The following is a 16,448-nucleotide window of genomic DNA, read 5'->3' on the forward strand; positions in this document are numbered from 1 at the left end:
GCAGTACTTGTCATATCCACTAGACGGCAGTTCATTGGTAAATTGGCAGTCAGGGCCGTCGCTAGGAATTCTGGGCCCTGTGCACTGAATTTGCTATAGGGCCCCCTCAAAATCACGTTCGGTCACCTTGGGGGGTGTGGGTTAAAATCAAGCCCATCCGGCCCACAAAGTCCCCTGTGAATGTTTTGGTGGGTTATAGGGCCTTCAATTGGAATAAAAAACGAATAAATAAAACAGGACAGAACCAAAAAATGATAGATATTACTGAATTCAAGGCAAATGTAACAAATGTAATATAATAATGCATTTTTTGTCACATAGAAGTGCACTTGACAGTAAAGCATTGATTTTGAGCTAGAACTGCAGGAAATTTACTGCTTATAAATTGTGATAATTTCCTCACCCTTCTGTGGAACACAAAATAATATATTTTGTAATTTACCAAACCATTTTGGTTACCCTTGATTTCTAATGTATGGACAAAAATTTCTTGAATTTCTCAAATGATATTATGTTCTACAGAAGAAAGAAATTTATAGGCTACAGGTTTGGAATGACATGATGTTGATGAGTAAATGATGATAATTTAAATTTTTGGGTGAATCTCCCTTTAAGCACTTTATTATTAACACCTAATTTATATAAGACACTGATATTTATCTTTAATCAGGCTCTTATTGAATCAACATTTTACTTCAATTAAATTCATTAGAACTAAACATTTAAAGAGAAATAAGTTATTGAGTTTAACTGACTAGTATTAGTTAGATGGTGGTCACAAGAAGTAAAACCATGGTCCTCATTACCATAGTTATATGTTTTTTTAAAATAAATAATAGCCTAAGTAATAATAAACGATGAAATTTGTAGTTAAAAAAATAACTAAACATGAAGAAACTACAAAAACACCTTTTATAAAAATGTAAATATTCCCCAGTATGTAATAACAGTATAATTTACAATATATACATTTCTACCAAAACATAGGCTATTTGTACAGTGTTAATAACTGCGAGGTAAATTATGGTGCTGAATGACAAGCCTATTGGCTTTTTCCAATATACCTCGTCATGCAGTTTCCATTGTCGTGGCTGTTTTCAGCCGGCATCACTACAGAACCTTTAATGTTCTCATATCACACGACTGTATGGATCAAGCGACTTGAGCTGTTTATCTCTTATAAATCGTGGCAGAAGCGCAGCGAACGTTCGTCAACGCTGTGCGGGTGACTGATCCCACTCTGCTTTACTTAACATTATATAGTAACATTAAACTTATTTCATAGGCTACTGCAATTCTGCACCTGCAATTATGGCCAAATTTAAGATACGTTGTGTGTGAATTTGCACGTTATAATGTAAGCATCATTAATGACCCCCAGTTTTTATATAAAAAATACAAAAATAAAATAAAAACGGATTAATTAGTAAAATGAAAGAATGATTTAATAAAAAAATGAGAATGATTATTGTCTCTAATTGGCCTGTTTGGCATAGCCATCAAAACACTTCTTATTTAGTGGTACAGTACTGCATGATTTGTAGATTATTTTTAATAGTTTACACTTTGCCAGAACGTTTGAAATGAGTTTTTAAAAGGTAACATGACATTCTTAAGGACTTGCTTACGCTTACATTTCTTTTCAGGAGCACTTGTGCTCCTACTTAAAAAAAATAAACAAAATCAATGACAGAAATTCATCTTCCCATTATAAGGTGATATTTGACTCCTTATTTTTTTGTCTTTGTAATGCCATTTTTCTAACTTTATTAAATGTGTCATCTATTTTTTTTATTGTGCCAAAAAAATAGATTCACTAATGTTTATCAAAAATTTTAATTAAACAATAAATTCAACTAAAATTATAAGATACAATCACGAAGAATAAGTTACCAGTCAAATTAAACATCAACAATTCATCTTTGCACGACACAAAAGAGCACAAATGTGGAATATTATACTTTTTGACAAGACTCAGAGGTGGCATTAATGCATAATATCATAATCTCATAATGTCAATGTTATGAGATTAATGTTTTAAATATAGCCTAACGTTTTGAATATAAAAATGTTAAAGATTTAAATAACTCAATTTATACTTTAAAAGTGAAACTGAAACCGCCAGTAGGTGGCAGCAAGTCAAAGTCTTGGTTACTGATTCATTTATTCAATCGATTCGTTCAAACAGCTGATTCATTTAGGAATGAAGCAAGTGACTCTCTTTATGAATGGGTCATTGAATCCATTGACTCACTAGATTTGTTCAAAAACGCAGATTCATTAATAAACGAAACACCACTGTGTTTGAATGGAGATGCCAGCGGCTCAGCTGTGAATTTGTTTGGAACTAGTTTTGTTGACAATAGAGCTCAATCAGACAACAGTATTCCTAAAATGTAAGTCACTTTAATATTAACTTTTGTATAAAATCAAAAATGTGTTGTATAAAATCAGTTTCACATTTGCTAACTCTCTTTAAAAATCGGTCACCCATCTTAGTTCATCGGGATTTCACAAACTTGCATTTTAATTAATGAAGCTCTCAACACTGCACACTGAATTTATTATTTACATCCTCTCCACACTTTGTTTGTTATAATGAATGACAAACTGCAGTCTGCTTTCACGATCTGTTCTGTTCTGTTCTATTCTATTTCCAGCCCTGGTTGTAAATATCATGTAAGGGAATAAGCAGTTTAGCCTATTTATGTGCTGATAATATTCTAATAAATTTTAATAATGGCTTAGGCTATAAGATAACATGATGGTATAGCCTATGAAAGATTACAGACAGCTATTTGGACCTATACGTAGCCTAAATTAAAAGTAAGCACACACTCAAACAACCCGCAATTTTCCTTGAAAAGTGCTAACCTTAATCCAAATTACTTTTTAGCTGGTGGAAAACTATACAGAACCATGCATTTAATAATGCTTTGGTGATTAGTATGCACAATGTAGGCTATACGATACGGCTATATGATTTATCACTTTTTCTTTTTCTTGTTTGTTTCAATTTGATCATGAGAATCATACATTTTAGTCCTAAATGTTACAGATGAAATTAAATTCATTTTTGGACAACATTTGGTTTCAGAAAGAAAGAAAGAAAGAAGGGAAAAAACACAAAACTTGTAAGTCGAGTCACTAATCAGTGAATACTTGGTAAATAAATATAAAAAAAACTGAAAACCAAATATTGTCAAATGCAAAACCTTCTGTGAGAACAAAGTACATCCAAACAATTCGAGGTAGCCTATCGTTTGGTTTTCTTGGTGTTGCTTACATTTCCAATGTCATTACTCAGAATTTGCTGAGTGTCATTTATTTAACTGTACCACCTTCAAATCAATAACGTTTTAGAATAAAAAAAAAAAAATAGAATGCACAATAAAACGTTTAAAAAATAAAAACAATATTAGCGTAATACATTTAAAATCTCATATTTATGCATAATTATTTATTTGATTTTATTTCCACATAAAGCATGTTATTACAAGTTTTCTCAAAACAAATTTAACTGTAGGTTGATGTAGGTTTGTATGGTCACAAGCGTCTATGACGCGGGTGATTTTACACTCGTGGAACTCAGGCGCGCGACTCGAGGGGCCTCTCGAAATGACTAGTGTGTCACGAGAAGTCCCACGCCACAGAGCGCACTCCGCGTGTTTCACTGCCACGGCGCAGCTGCTCAGGGATTCACGTGGGGTGGGCTGGCAAAAACCCACAACAAACCCACAGCTGTGCGGAAATGACACAGTACCGTCACGTCACGCGAGAGGGCACTGACTAGAGAAAAAAAAAGCAGCGGAGAGAAACACGGACAACAGTTACCCGTGGACAAATCCACTGGATTTGGAGACGCGACCATGGCTAATGCCTCCTAACCTACTGCACACGGCTGCCCGGAGTCGCAAAGGTGAGTTTGATTTCAGCCGCGCAGGTAGTTTATGCGCGCCGTGGTGCGGGAGACGGAGCGAAAACTCGTCGGTGGATGTTTTTCTTGCCGCGTCACGCAAGAGGGAGAGTTGCGCACGGGGGACGGAGGGAGGGGAAATACGAGAGAGAAGGGCAGCACTCAGTATTACAGCAAAAAACATAAACAGTAGCCTACGTAATTTTTTTTACATTTTCTTAAGACATATGCAGTCCACAGAAGGAACGCAGTAGGGAGCCGCTTGTCCGTCTGTCTCCGCGGTTGTACCGATCCGTGGGGTTTCCACTGGAAGAATGAGGAAGTGGAGCCGGTGAACGGGGGTCGGTACGGTGAAGCAGCGCCGCTCCGGTGCTCTGGCGAGACTTCACGGTGCAAGACATGAAAAACAAATAGGAAAACAATCTCACTGAACTTTACCGTGGAGAACCCTGAGAATAAAGTTTTACACGCATCACAATTTTCACACGCTTGCCATGACATTTGTGTCAAGTCGTTTGTGAAACTGACTTCACTGTCATTAAGAGGACAAATGCTTCCATTTTTTAACATTATTATGATTTTATCAATATGACAGTCAGATATTTCTAAACTTCCATTACCCAAACAGCTGCTATAACTGACAAGTGTAAGAGAGAAGTGTATAAGAAATATATGTGGTCAGATTAGATGTGTGACTATCAGATAATATCAGTCTTGTGTGTCTCTTCCCAGGACATGAGCTCTTCTGTGTGCATGGTTAATGCAGACGGACAAGTGCCTGATAAAAGTATGTAAATAATGATTCACACTAAAATCATTCTCACCTTTCTTTGCCCTTTTGAACTTTCATTAAACATCACAACATCTTTGTCTAGTAACATGCATCACATCGAAACAAACACAGTCCAAATCAACTGATTGGATCACATGAAACTGAAATCAGCACTAAATACAGGTATAAATAACATTTAGGAGAGACAAAACCTCAGATCTTGTCAAAAAGGCATGACATTGCATTTTTAGTGTAAATGCCTACCTGTAAAATCAACCACTGCCCTAAAACAAATGTGAATTGCTGCTGGTTACATTAGAAAGAAATCAACCATTTCATTACGTTTTTTTTAAATTACTTTTATTAAATAAACCATTCTTATTTTTATGGAATGTTGCCATATTTATTGTAAATAATTTATCAGCACACATAATTTTTTTAATAGTGTGCCCACATAATCTTTACATCGAAAACATGAACTACTTCTTCCCTTGCCATGACATCTCTTTAATAATGATGCACTTCTAATCAGTGCACTTTCCAGCAGCCTGCGACTCCACATCAATCCACAGCAATTAACGAGCGACAACGTTCCAAACAATTATCTGTGGACAAAATCAAGTACCGCCCTATATATATATATATATATAGCGTTCAAGAAGCTGTTTCACTCGATAGGAAGATAAGGCAATCACAATTTCCATTTCATGCTGACAATAGTGAAAAAGCGTGAAAAGCGCATTTGTATACATTCACAACACCTCAAGGAACTTGTTTGGTATGCCTGATTAAAGATGCATGTTACTACCAGTTGTAAATGACTTGGCTGATCATTTGTGATCAGATCAACTGAGACGGATACCAGATAAAAATTAGGTCAGAGTTTTCTGTCTCCTCATTACAGCTATTCAGATTTGTGTGATGATGTCTTTTGGTGTTTCTCAGCATTCTTGAATAGTTTTGAACGCTTGGCTTTTCTCCAGAAGTTAAAGTCGAGAAAGATGCAGAGGATGTTATTGAAAACACAGAGGGAAAGATGGAGAGTTTCTTTAAGCGCATTACAAAACGATCAGCAACACACGCAGTCCCTGAGGTGGAAGGGCCTACTAGCGAGAAGAGGGTCAAGGTGACAACACAGGTAAGATGAAGTGCCTATAATGAAAAGGAACATTTGTATCAATCAAAACTTTATTTTTCTACTGGTTCAACATTGCATTTGGGACATAATTTGCTGAAGAGCAGGCTATGTCCGGTCTGATTTTTCTTTTGGTACAAGCTATTAACAGCAACATCTCACACTTACTTTCCAGGCAGGAGAACATCTCCTTGACAGCAGTTCAGATAATGGAAGCAGGTCATGTTCTCACAGTCACAGATTATCTCCACAGGAGCAGATTCCCATCTCTTCATACAGGAAACCACTCTACAGCATCACACATCGCATTTCTGAGCGTAAAGCTGCATCCAATCTGGACCAGCACGGAGCCCACAATGGAGTCAGAGCAAGCCATAATGGTGTTCACTTACAAAAACTGGGCAACTCTAGAAAGCATCACATGTTTAAGGCCTCCACTAATGTGGGGGTCACAGGGTCTCCTGCTGCCTTGGATTCTCACCTCTACCCACTCATCGAGAAGATGTTCTTCCTCCTCAACACGCTGAATTCCAGCATGACCCAGCTGCACAGTAAGGTGGATTTGCTCTCGCTTGAAGTGACACGCATCAAAAAGCAGATGAAGCCCTCTGAGATAGTCATGGAATTTCAACCTCCTCCTGAATACCAGCTGACCAGTAAAGAACTCACCCAGTTGATGGAGCAAACGTCCACTGCGGGAGATCTTGGCTGCAGACTCCTCGTTCAACTGTTCCCAGAACTTTTCACAGCAAAAGAATGCACGCATGGCTGCAGCACATTCAGCCTTACAACCAAACGGACATTAGATTCATTGCACCTTCAGCTAATACGTAACTATGTGGAAGTCTGCTACCCGCCGGTGAAAAATGAAAATGTCTGGCAGACGGAGTGCTTGCTGCAGATCAATGATTTCTTGAATCGTTTCTGGGCTCAGAAGGACATGGAGAGTGGTCATATGTGTGACAAACAGGCTCCAGTGCTTGTCGGGTTTGACATGGAACCCAATCATGCTTGTCATTTCATCAGTGAAGATGCCCAGGACGAGAGTCTTTCCCTCAACTCTGGAGAAAACAATGATGTTCATCTCAATGTCAGTTCAGATGTAGTGTTTGACCAACATGAGGCAGACTCTGAAGACTTAACTTCGCCGGAGGAGCTTGTTGTGTTTTTGATGAACAGACTATTTCCGGAGGTGTTTGAGGAGGGCAAGTTGCCGGAGGGCCACAACAGCATTGGACAGTTGATCATTGACTCAGACAGACTAGAAATTATACGAAAATACATGGAGGCCAATTTCCCTGATATCCCAGAAGAAACCTGGCTGCAGCAGTGCGTACAACGAATGGAGGAAGCACTGGAGAATGCTTCAGTCAATGGCAGCAGTCGTGACAACCGAGAGATGTATGACACCACTCGTCTGCCTGATAACATCTCCATTGTTAAGATCAGTGATCTATGTGGTTACGAGAAACCAAATCGCAGGTCTACAAAATCATGGCTGGAGCCTGTGGATTTTGACAAACTGGAGATTCCTCCTCCGGACTTTGAAGTTCCTCGGGAGTATTTACTTACTAAGGAACAGCTAAAGAATAACTATGAAAGCAGTTTATCAATTGGGAACTTTGCATCTCGACTCCTGGTTCTCATGTTCCCTGAGCTCTTTACTTACGAGAATGCTCGAAAATACTACAACTGCAGTGGCTCTCTAGGAAAGAAACAGCTGGATCCCCTACGAATCAGTCTCATCCGGCATTACGTCCAGCTGCTTTACCCACAAGCTAAGAACGACCGTGTGTGGACCCTTGAGTTTGTCGGCAAACTTGATGAGCGCTGTAGGCGACGGGATACCGACCAACGACGTTCATACCAGCAACAACAGAAGGTCTGTTCACCTGACCAAGAGCCTGACCCAAAAGACTCGCTGCTAACTGCTGGGCAAATCAATGTTCTCAGTTCGGATCGTCTGAAAGAGGACTTTGAAGTCCTGTCTTCACCCCTGGAGAAAAGCAGCAAGGACTTCTGCAAAATTCCTCTCGAGGACCTTTCAGTGTCCACCCCAGACTTCCCAGTGCCTTCTGAGTACCTGCTCACGGATGCTGAAGTGAGGGAAATTGTCCAACAGAGTCTGTCTGTGGGAAATTTTGCTGCTCGCCTTCTCGTCCGTCTCTTCCCGGAACTTTTCACGCAGGAAAATTTACGGCTGCAGTACAACCACTCTGGGGCCTGCAACAAGAAACAGCTGGACCCTGTGCGTCTCCGACTTATTCGTCATTACGTGGAGGCTGTCTATCCAGTTGACAAAATGGAGGAAGTGTGGCACTATGAATGCGTGCCAAGCATTGACGAGCGCTGCAGGCGCCCCAATCGCAAGAAATGTGACATTCTAAAGAAGGCAAAGAGATCAAACAACACTGTGACTTATTCTTAGACAATGTTCCTGCAAAGCGCAGACCTGTTTTCCTATATTTTACACAACATACCTGTTATTTGCACAAGTCTATAAGCTGAAGCATATTGAAACTTGTTCTTGTTTAAGGTCTAGTTCGGCTGGTCGAGTTCACATCCATGGCCTTAAACAGGATGGTTTCATAGGTGACAAAGTTGGTGATTGAAGCCACTATCACATGACAGTGAAATATTAGTGTTACTATTTATATGCCAAAATATTATTGATGTTACTCTAATGTCTAATTAATAGATAAGATAAAGTTAGCCTTAATCAATTTAAATGTAAACATTTAGTTTTTAAAAACAATAGGTCACTTTAGTTTCAGGTGAGGGCAGAGACGATATATAAATATATATATATTGTTTTAAGTTGTAGCAATGTTGCAGCACTGGCTTTTTCTAATTATCAACATATTGAAGTATGTCCTGCCTTCCAGGAAGTAAATCTTATTCATCTGTACTTAACTATAGCACCAGGTTATATGTTATATATTTTTAAATAAAAATTCACTTCCTAGCCAAGATGTGTTTCATGTTCCTTTTTTATTTTACTTCAGATACACAAGTGAGGGTCAATAGGAGCCTTTACAGTCAGAGAAAATCATAAAAATACCTAAGGGAAGATTTTATCTTTGATGTTTTTCAAGAATACATTTGTGTTCTTTGTATAATCCACCACTGACCATTATAATGAAGAAAAAAGAAAGAAATACAGTTTGGAAACTGTATTTGTTTGGGTTTTGAAAAAAAAAATTCTGCATAAATGCTCTGCAAAAACCTTTTAATATTTCCTTTTTTTTGTCTGGTAATCTTAGTGCAGTCGTACCCTCTGTACCCTTTCTGAAAACTGCTCACTGAAAATCTGTCAAAACTAAATAAGGTATCAGAAACAAGGGATCAGAAAACAACCGATATCCCAAACACTATCTGATTCATCCCACAATGTTATTTTGTGAATCTAGTAAATATTAGAAAAAAAAAAAAAATGCATACAACCAAAACCACCGCTAAATAATAGGATGCGTTTGTGTTCCATTTGTGACCTGTAAAGTTAAAAAACACACCTTTAAGTAGTAAGAAACAGTTATGAGAACTACTGTTAAGTGAATAGATGTGAGAAAGACCTTCAGTTTTTGTTGGGCATAGAAAACATCTCATTAAATCCTCAATCTGCAGTTTCAGAATCAAATGGTTGGGGAGTGGAATAAGAAATAGCAGTTTTGTCCTATTTTCTGATCTTTCACCTCTCAAAACACATCACAGAATTAGTCTTTACTGCTTGTGCACATCCTTTCTGGGAAGTTGTAGGTGTTTCCAGGTTCTTAGAATGACTCTCTGCTTTTCTGCATCTTTTGTCTCTCCGACCACCTTTTTTAAAATCACTCTCTTCAGCAAGACTGTGTCCATTTCCTTGTCCTCATTTAGGATCAGATCCAGTGTATCCCCCACTTTAACCTGTAGGAGGCAAAATTGAATGTTAAATTAAGGTGCTTATACTAATCAGTACTCAGATTAATTCAGTATTGGGAAGACTACCACAAGCAGAGTAGTTTTTTTTTGTTATTACATCCATAATGTTTTCAGCTAGTCTTAGATATTTTTGAGGAAAGTTCTTTCTGATTATTCCACTAGAGGGTGCTGACTCACCATTTTGCTCTTCTTGGTGAGTTTCTGACCATTCAGTCTCAATTTGAGGTTATAGAAAGCATCCTCCACACCACTGTAAATGAGATACATGTGTTAGTAACTGCCACTGGCCAAAACACCACAAACTAAATGTACAAGGAGAGCAATATGAGCAAAGATTAAATATGAACGTCATCAGTCCATTCTCTGATCGGATTCTAGGTAAAAACTAGGAGTTACATCTGCAAATGGAACTGAAAACACTAGTTTGGAACTCACCAGTGTGGCAGGCAGAATTAATCTCTGAACATGATGGACAGTTTCTCCGACTTACTTTCGTGCAATGTCCAATCCGGTCTTCAAAACCAGATCGAAACGTAGAGACTGGACAGTTTTCTCGTGGTCTTTATAGTCTTTTGGCAGGCCTGGGTCATCTGGAAGCTCATCCTCATAATCACTAGCCTCTGCATCTTCCCGTTCCTCCTCCTCCTCTTCCTGCTGCACTGCTTTTTGCTTCCCTTTCTTTCTCGTGCTCTTGAGCCGGGTCTGATGGCGCAACCAGCTCTGCCGAGTGTCCCATGATTTCGGCCACATAGCTGTCCGGTGTGTCTGGGGTGTGCCTGAACCCCACAACTGACGCGCGTGTAATGTTCGCGGGCACCACATGCTGAGACCAGAGGCATGGCACGGTGTGAGCAGCTGCAGGGAGTTCAGTCGGCCTAGCTGCCGCAGGGCCAGCGCCTGCACTGACAGACTCTGCATACTGTAACACTGAACACAGACACAAGAGAAAGAGATCAGAGAAAAGAGGTAACATGCATGCACACTTTACATTCTTAAAAGTGCCTAGATTCAGCTCTAAATGCTCTGGAAATCTTCTAAACCAACAGTGTGTATCCTTTTCCAAATAACTGATTTGAGGAGGGAAATGTAAATGATATTTAAGTACAGACATAAGGAAAAGCATGATATAATTTGTGAAAATCTGACATATTCTCATGACGATAATATCATCCGAATTTGCATAGACAGCAACTCATAATGTGTTTGTACCACAAACCACTGCTCACGATAAAACGTCAGGATGCTTCACCATCAACAAATGCAAAAACAACACTTGTTTGTTTAACAACGACTTAAAAAGATAATGTTACCTAACTGAGTTGAGAGATCTCCCCTTGACTCTAATCTCGAGCTGACCAACGAGCACAGTAAAAACAAACCAGCAGTCGCTGCTGCTGCTGTAGTAGTAGTAGTGCAATTTTACAGCGCCCTCTAGAGTCGGGATGAATTATTATACACAATGCAGAATTATGTTTCTGCGTTGTAATATATATTTAATTATATTTTATCATTAGGGTTTTAGAGATATCATAAAGTTGATTATATATAAGTTAATAAACATTACTATTTTCCCCAGAATTTCCAGAATGCTTTGGGCACTGTGTAGGCTACTATCTATGCATTGCAGTTCTAGTGGTATTCTGCACTACATCTATAGAAGACTAAACGCCCGCCCAGTCAAACGCACTTGTTTCTGTGGATTGGTGGCTCGCGTTGGACGTCTGGGGGCCAGCGGCTTTAAAACAGCATGTGAGCGCCTCCTCCTGTCGAAACTCTCACAGTGGGTCGGAATAAACACAAGAACAGAGATTCCTGCATCCATCTTCATCAACATGACATGCTTTATTTGCATTTCTGTCTTTTGTTTGTCTGCATTTTTAATGGAGGCGCAGGGTACGTATGGCCCCTACTTACAGAACCATAACCAGCTCTATGGAGACCGGCAGAGATCTCACTTCACCCCCAATATGCCTGGTCCTGGACACGGCAACTCCATCAACTTTGGAGGTAATACTTTATTATTATTATTTTTTTATACGGTTATTTGTAACTTTATTATTATTATTATTAAAATCCTGTGAAATCTACACTTGTAATTCTTTTCAAGCCTTGATTGAAATGAATATTTAAAATATGCTAACACTGAGTATTATTATTTTTTTAAACTACTTGAGTGAAATACAGAAGTTATTTTTGTTTGTTTTTAAAATGGCATTAGTGCTCTTCAGGAACAAAAACTAACCTAGCCTATAGTCCCGTAAAATTATGTAATCTACACACAGCTGGACTTTCTATTTTACAGTAGGCTTATTATTAGCAGTTTTTTTGTCTTTCTCAGCAAGTGCTTAGTGATGGATCAGAGACCTTTAGACTTCTAAAACCTTGGGAGCAGTGGTTCTAGTAGCTTCTACATTACAGGAATAATTAAAGCATAAAAATCTTTTTTCTATTGTTCATTAAAAATCTTATTTTTGTTACTTATTTATATTACATTCGCAAAATGAAGGCTCTACATGATTTGTGAGCTTTAAAACATATCTTTCAAAATTGTACTACATTAAATTTGTCCTTTTTTAAAGGAAATTTGTGTCATATCTTTTAATTGAAATCATTAATGTAGCAATGCTATATACTTCCGTCCCCTAAATGATCTTTTTTTTTATTTAATTTTTTTTATGAGAAGTGGATCTGGGGCTACAACATGTTTTTCCTTCAGGTTGACATGTTAAATGTTGCAGTCATTCACAGAGAACCTCTGAACAGGCAATTGACTTTGCCTCACTGCTTGAAAATGGAGACCTTTAGCTCATCATGCTTTTGCTAACAACCAAAAAGTGTCACCTTAAACCCACATCAATATAATATTGCTTTAAACCAATCGAGTAATGGCTTACTTTAATGCTTCTCTCCCTCCTTTTCTTGTTCTAAATCTCTTTTTCATGCTCCCACCTTGTCTTTCTCCTTTGTTTTTTCCTTTTCATCTGTCTATGGATTCTTGGCATTTTTCCTCTCTTTCTGTCTTTGTATTTCTATGTTTCTGTTTACCCTCTCTTTCTCTCTCTCTCTATAACCAAACAAAGCTCATGGCTTTAATCACAGGTTTTACAGCTATCATCATCGCAACCCTCATCAGCACCATCACCAGCGGCCGCCCTGGAAAGGGCCTCCCTTTATCTACCACCGTCCTGCCTTACCTGTCCGGCCCATCTCACCTGTCCATCCTGTCTGGTCAGTTGTGCCCACACCTCCCAAAATTCCGGTGGTGCTACCTGTCCCTACAGTGCCCATGCCACTCACCAAGGTAGCCACCCTACCCCCGCCACCTCCAACACAGACTACAACCACTACAACCACAGCAACCACAACAACCACAGCAATCACAACAACCACAACAACCACGACAACCACTCCAGAGCCGGTCAGTACCCCTCATGGCACACCTGCCCCTGCCGAACCTTCCACTGACCCAGGTAGACCAATCCCACCCCACCGGGTGCAGACGACCAGTCTGGTCCTCTTAAGTCCCTCTTAATAATCGTTCTCTTCTTTTCTTTCTCTCTCTCTCTCTCTCTTTTCAAGGAGAAATCATAAAAAACTGAATTGTCATTTATAGGGGTATAACAATATATTCATGCCACAATTCGGTTTGATACACAATACTGATTTTACAATACGATGCTCTCTCAATACTTGTAGTATCACAATCAGATCAAATTTTACAGTTTTTAATTATTACTTCTAAGACGTATGATAAACATTACTCTAAAAATTGCTAAAAATTACTCATCCTCAGACCATCCAAGATGTAGATGAGTTTGTTTTTTCAACAGAACATATGTGACCCTGGACCACAAAACCAGTCTTAAGTCGCTGGGGTATCTTTGAAGCCAAAAATACATTGTATGGGTCAAAATTATTGATTTTTCTTTTATGCCAAAAATCATTAAGATATTAAGTAAAGATCATGTTCCATGAAGATATTTTGTAAATTTCCTACCGTAAATATATATCAAAACTTTATTTTTGATTAGTAATATGCATTGCTAAGAACTTCATTTGGACAACTTTAAAGATGATTTTCTCAATATTTTTTTTTTTTTGCACCCTCAGATTCCAGATTTTCAAATAGTTGTATCTCGGCCAAATATTGTCCTATCCTAACAAACCACACATCAATGGAAAGCTTATTTAATCTAATTTTCGAAAAATTGACCCTTATGACTGGTTTTGTGGTCCAGGGTCACATATTGGGAGAAATTTATCATTACATTACTTGCGCACCAATGGATCCACCGCAATGAATGGGTGCCATCAGAATGTGAGTCTTCTATTGCGTAATTTTTCTTTATTATACACAATATTGTCACTATCCATCATACATATTGTTGCGCTTTTGTATTGCGATATATTGTGACACAAAATATTGTTATACCTCTGGTCATTTAGCATTAATCAAGCAGGACAAATAGCATTAATGAGGCCATTTTTGCTAATGCCAAGCTTATTGTCTACAGAAATGCAATTGTTTAGCACAAATGGGATTAACTGACTCAAGTTTCTTTCTTTTTTTTTTAGTCACAGCTCTGCACTGCTAACTGAGGAGCCTCTTTTTTCATAAACACTTTTTTTTACATATTAATCTCTTTCAGCATCACACTTTGCACTTTTTAATCATTTTAATGATAATGTGACCCTAATTTTCAATGAATTATTTATGTCTTACAGCTCCAGCAGAGCTCTGCAAGAGTCGTCCTCTAGACCTGGTTTTTATCATTGACAGTTCTCGTAGCGTCCGTCCTGCAGAGTTCGAAAAGGTCAAAATCTTCCTCTCTGAAATGGTTGATTCTCTTGATATCGGATCCGATGCCACACGAGTCGCCCTGGTCAACTACGCCAGCACCGTCAACATTGAGTTCCTTCTGAAAAAGTACTTCAGTAAGGCCGAGGTCAAGCAGGCCTTTTCCCGTATTGATCCGCTCTCAACAGGAACTATGACTGGCCTGGCTATCAAAACCGCCATGGAGCAGGTTTTTACAGAGAGCGCTGGGGCCCGGCCACTAAAAAAGAACATCGGTAAGGTGGCCATCATTGTGACTGATGGAAGGCCGCAAGATAAAGTTGAAGAGGTGGCAGCAGCAGCAAGGGCTTCTGGAATTGAAATATATGCTGTCGGAGTGGACAGAGCAGATATGCGGTCTCTCAAACAGATGGCCAGTCAGCCTCTGGATGACCATGTGTTCTATGTGGAGACATACGGAGTGATCGAGAAACTAGCATCTAAGTTCAGGGAGACACTCTGTGGTAAGAGAATAAAGATCCTATTGTGTTGGGGAAAACAGTTTATGATCAATTGGGTCATATTTTAATTTAATAAAAAAAATTGTATTATATAAATATCTCAAATGTAATTATTAAAAAATATATAAATTATATTTCTATAAATACATTTAATTTGGAATTAAATGAATGCCTCACTGACTCATCAATAATGTTTCATATAATTAATATTATTATTTCATATATAATATTAATTTTTTTTGGTTTTGGTTGATCATTAGTGAAATGATTTTTGCTCATTCAGCTGATTTTGCAGGTTTCGATGCTTGTGCGCTTGGGCACAACTGCCAACATATTTGTGTCAACAACAATGCCTCTTATTTCTGCGAGTGCAGAGAGGGATATGTTATCAACTCTGACAAGAAAACGTGCTCTAAGCAGACCAATGGTTTGTCATAAAAATATGCATCAAATCATTTGAAAAATTTGATGCATATCGTAAAGAATATTTTTTTTGATGCATTCTGAAGAAATGCATCCAGTAACTTTTGTGCACAGAAATGCTTTTTGGCTCAAACTATAAATGCCATATAAAAATGCCATTGAAATCAGACATTTTATCTGAATTATAAATCATTTAAATAAGTATGTGTTTAATGAGATAAAGTGTGCTCTGGAATGTTTATGTTTATGTGCTCTAATAGTTTGATTTTAAAATTGTCATTATATATGCAGTGATAATATTTATGTCAATGATGTAGGCTATAAATTGAGGAGCGAAGGAAAGATTTGTAGCATTTTCAGTACACAGTAAAACACGTCTGTTTCTTTTACAGAAGAGGCAAGAGGAGACCTGACTGAGAATGCCTGCATGTGTGAAGCTCAGATCGCATTTCAGAGGAAGGTTCACAACAGTATACAGTCTCTCACCAGCAGACATATCCTTTCAGATTAATACAGCATTTGTTTGTCACCTATCCTGATTGAATAACTCTCTCAGTCTGATAAACTTTCCATGTCCTGAGAGAGATTTTTTTGCAGCAGTCACATAGCGGACAGGGTTTATGATGTCTTTTAATAGTCATATTGGTTTCTCTCCAAAGCTTGTGTTAATCAGGAAATCAATCCTATAGCAATCCTGATGATCATGACGGGTGATGGTTTTTCTTAACTGTTACTTACTGGATGACATCTCAAACAGAGTGCAGCAGTTTGATCTCCGTCGTGCCTAGAGTGGAGGATGGGACTCTAAACAGCTTGTTCTAAAAAGAAAAAGGAAGAAGAATTAAAAAAACAATTTAATCTCTCATTAGCTGCCTACAATATATCCCATGCATTCCTCATTTTGTTTTTGTTTAACCTTATAGGCTACTTCATATTGTGCTTATAATTATTTTAGATGTCCTTATGTTCTGAGTATGATCTTTGAG

General features: G+C 38.3%; 3 protein-coding genes across 12 annotated transcripts; 2 read left to right on the forward strand and 1 right to left on the reverse strand.

Annotated features, from left to right (window-relative positions):
• Positions 1 to 2,308: 2,308 nt before the first annotated feature.
• Positions 2,309 to 9,323, forward strand: LOC107706947 (BEN domain-containing protein 3-like). 3 transcript variants are annotated; one of them, XM_016510807.1, is made up of 4 exons: positions 2,309 to 2,396; positions 4,649 to 4,703; positions 5,672 to 5,826; positions 5,999 to 9,323. In XM_016510807.1, the coding sequence occupies exons 2-4, from the start codon at positions 4,652 to 4,654 to the stop codon at positions 8,249 to 8,251; spliced, it is 2,460 nt and encodes an 819-aa protein (XP_016366293.1). In that variant the 5' UTR covers positions 2,309 to 2,396; positions 4,649 to 4,651; the 3' UTR covers positions 8,252 to 9,323. The 3 variants fall into 3 exon arrangements, with proteins under 3 accessions (XP_016366293.1, XP_016366287.1, XP_016366300.1); XM_016510801.1 differs by lacking the exon at positions 2,309 to 2,396 and adding an exon at positions 3,535 to 3,919; XM_016510814.1 differs by lacking the exons at positions 2,309 to 2,396; positions 4,649 to 4,703 and adding an exon at positions 3,535 to 3,919.
• On the reverse strand, positions 9,027 to 11,157 carry LOC107706999 (uncharacterized protein C6orf203 homolog). 4 transcript variants are annotated; one of them, XM_016510887.1, is made up of 4 exons: positions 11,057 to 11,157; positions 10,232 to 10,660; positions 9,919 to 9,991; positions 9,027 to 9,726 (listed from the first exon to the last, which is right to left on the reverse strand). In XM_016510887.1, exons 2-4 carry the CDS (start codon positions 10,657 to 10,659, stop codon positions 9,544 to 9,546), a joined length of 684 nt encoding a protein of 227 aa, XP_016366373.1. In that variant the 5' UTR covers position 10,660; positions 11,057 to 11,157; the 3' UTR covers positions 9,027 to 9,543. The 4 variants fall into 4 exon arrangements, with proteins under 4 accessions (XP_016366373.1, XP_016366366.1, XP_016366351.1 ...); XM_016510880.1 differs by having other exon boundaries at positions 10,232 to 10,668; XM_016510865.1 differs by having other exon boundaries at positions 11,052 to 11,156.
• A 260-nt stretch (positions 11,158 to 11,417) lies between these two features.
• LOC107706968 (matrilin-3-like) lies at positions 11,418 to 16,304 on the forward strand. Of its 5 annotated transcripts, XM_016510854.1 has the most exons (7): positions 11,418 to 11,490; positions 11,634 to 11,748; positions 12,822 to 13,211; positions 14,467 to 15,042; positions 15,323 to 15,466; positions 15,855 to 15,956; positions 16,201 to 16,304. In XM_016510854.1, the coding sequence occupies exons 2-7, from the start codon at positions 11,709 to 11,711 to the stop codon at positions 16,248 to 16,250; spliced, it is 1,302 nt and encodes a 433-aa protein (XP_016366340.1). In that variant the 5' UTR covers positions 11,418 to 11,490; positions 11,634 to 11,708; the 3' UTR covers positions 16,251 to 16,304. The 5 variants fall into 5 exon arrangements, with proteins under 5 accessions (XP_016366340.1, XP_016366309.1, XP_016366316.1 ...); XM_016510823.1 differs by lacking the exon at positions 11,418 to 11,490 and having other exon boundaries at positions 11,503 to 11,748; XM_016510830.1 differs by lacking the exon at positions 11,418 to 11,490 and having other exon boundaries at positions 11,503 to 11,748; positions 15,335 to 15,466.
• Positions 16,305 to 16,448: the final 144 nt, after the last annotated feature.

Source organism: Sinocyclocheilus rhinocerous, unplaced genomic scaffold (genome assembly GCF_001515625.1).
Source record: "Sinocyclocheilus rhinocerous isolate Xijiao unplaced genomic scaffold, SAMN03320098_v1.1 scaffold1243, whole genome shotgun sequence".
Taxonomy (NCBI): Eukaryota; Metazoa; Chordata; class Actinopteri; order Cypriniformes; family Cyprinidae; genus Sinocyclocheilus; species Sinocyclocheilus rhinocerous.

Excerpts from the sequence above, each read along its gene's own strand:
- LOC107706947 (XM_016510807.1), top strand. The coding sequence starts at position 4,652 with ATGAGCTCTTCTGTGTGCATGGTTAATGCAGACGGACAAGTGCCTGAT. Across the intron at positions 4,704-5,671 it reads CGGACAAGTGCCTGATAAAA|AAGTTAAAGTCGAGAAAGAT; the intron begins GTATGTAAATAA and ends GCTTTTCTCCAG. Across the intron at positions 5,827-5,998 it reads GGGTCAAGGTGACAACACAG|GCAGGAGAACATCTCCTTGA; the intron begins GTAAGATGAAGT and ends CTTACTTTCCAG.
- LOC107706999 (XM_016510887.1), bottom strand. The coding sequence starts at position 10,659 with ATGCAGAGTCTGTCAGTGCAGGCGCTGGCCCTGCGGCAGCTAGGCCGA. Across the intron at positions 9,992-10,231 it reads GGATTGGACATTGCACGAAA|TGGTGTGGAGGATGCTTTCT; the intron begins GTAAGTCGGAGA and ends TCTCATTTACAG. Across the intron at positions 9,727-9,918 it reads TCACCAAGAAGAGCAAAATG|GTTAAAGTGGGGGATACACT; the intron begins GTGAGTCAGCAC and ends TGCCTCCTACAG.
- LOC107706968 (XM_016510823.1), top strand. The coding sequence starts at position 11,574 with ATGACATGCTTTATTTGCATTTCTGTCTTTTGTTTGTCTGCATTTTTA. Across the intron at positions 13,212-14,466 it reads CGAACCTTCCACTGACCCAG|CTCCAGCAGAGCTCTGCAAG; the intron begins GTAGACCAATCC and ends TATGTCTTACAG. Across the intron at positions 15,957-16,200 it reads ACAGTCTCTCACCAGCAGAC|TGGATGACATCTCAAACAGA; the intron begins ATATCCTTTCAG and ends ACTGTTACTTAC.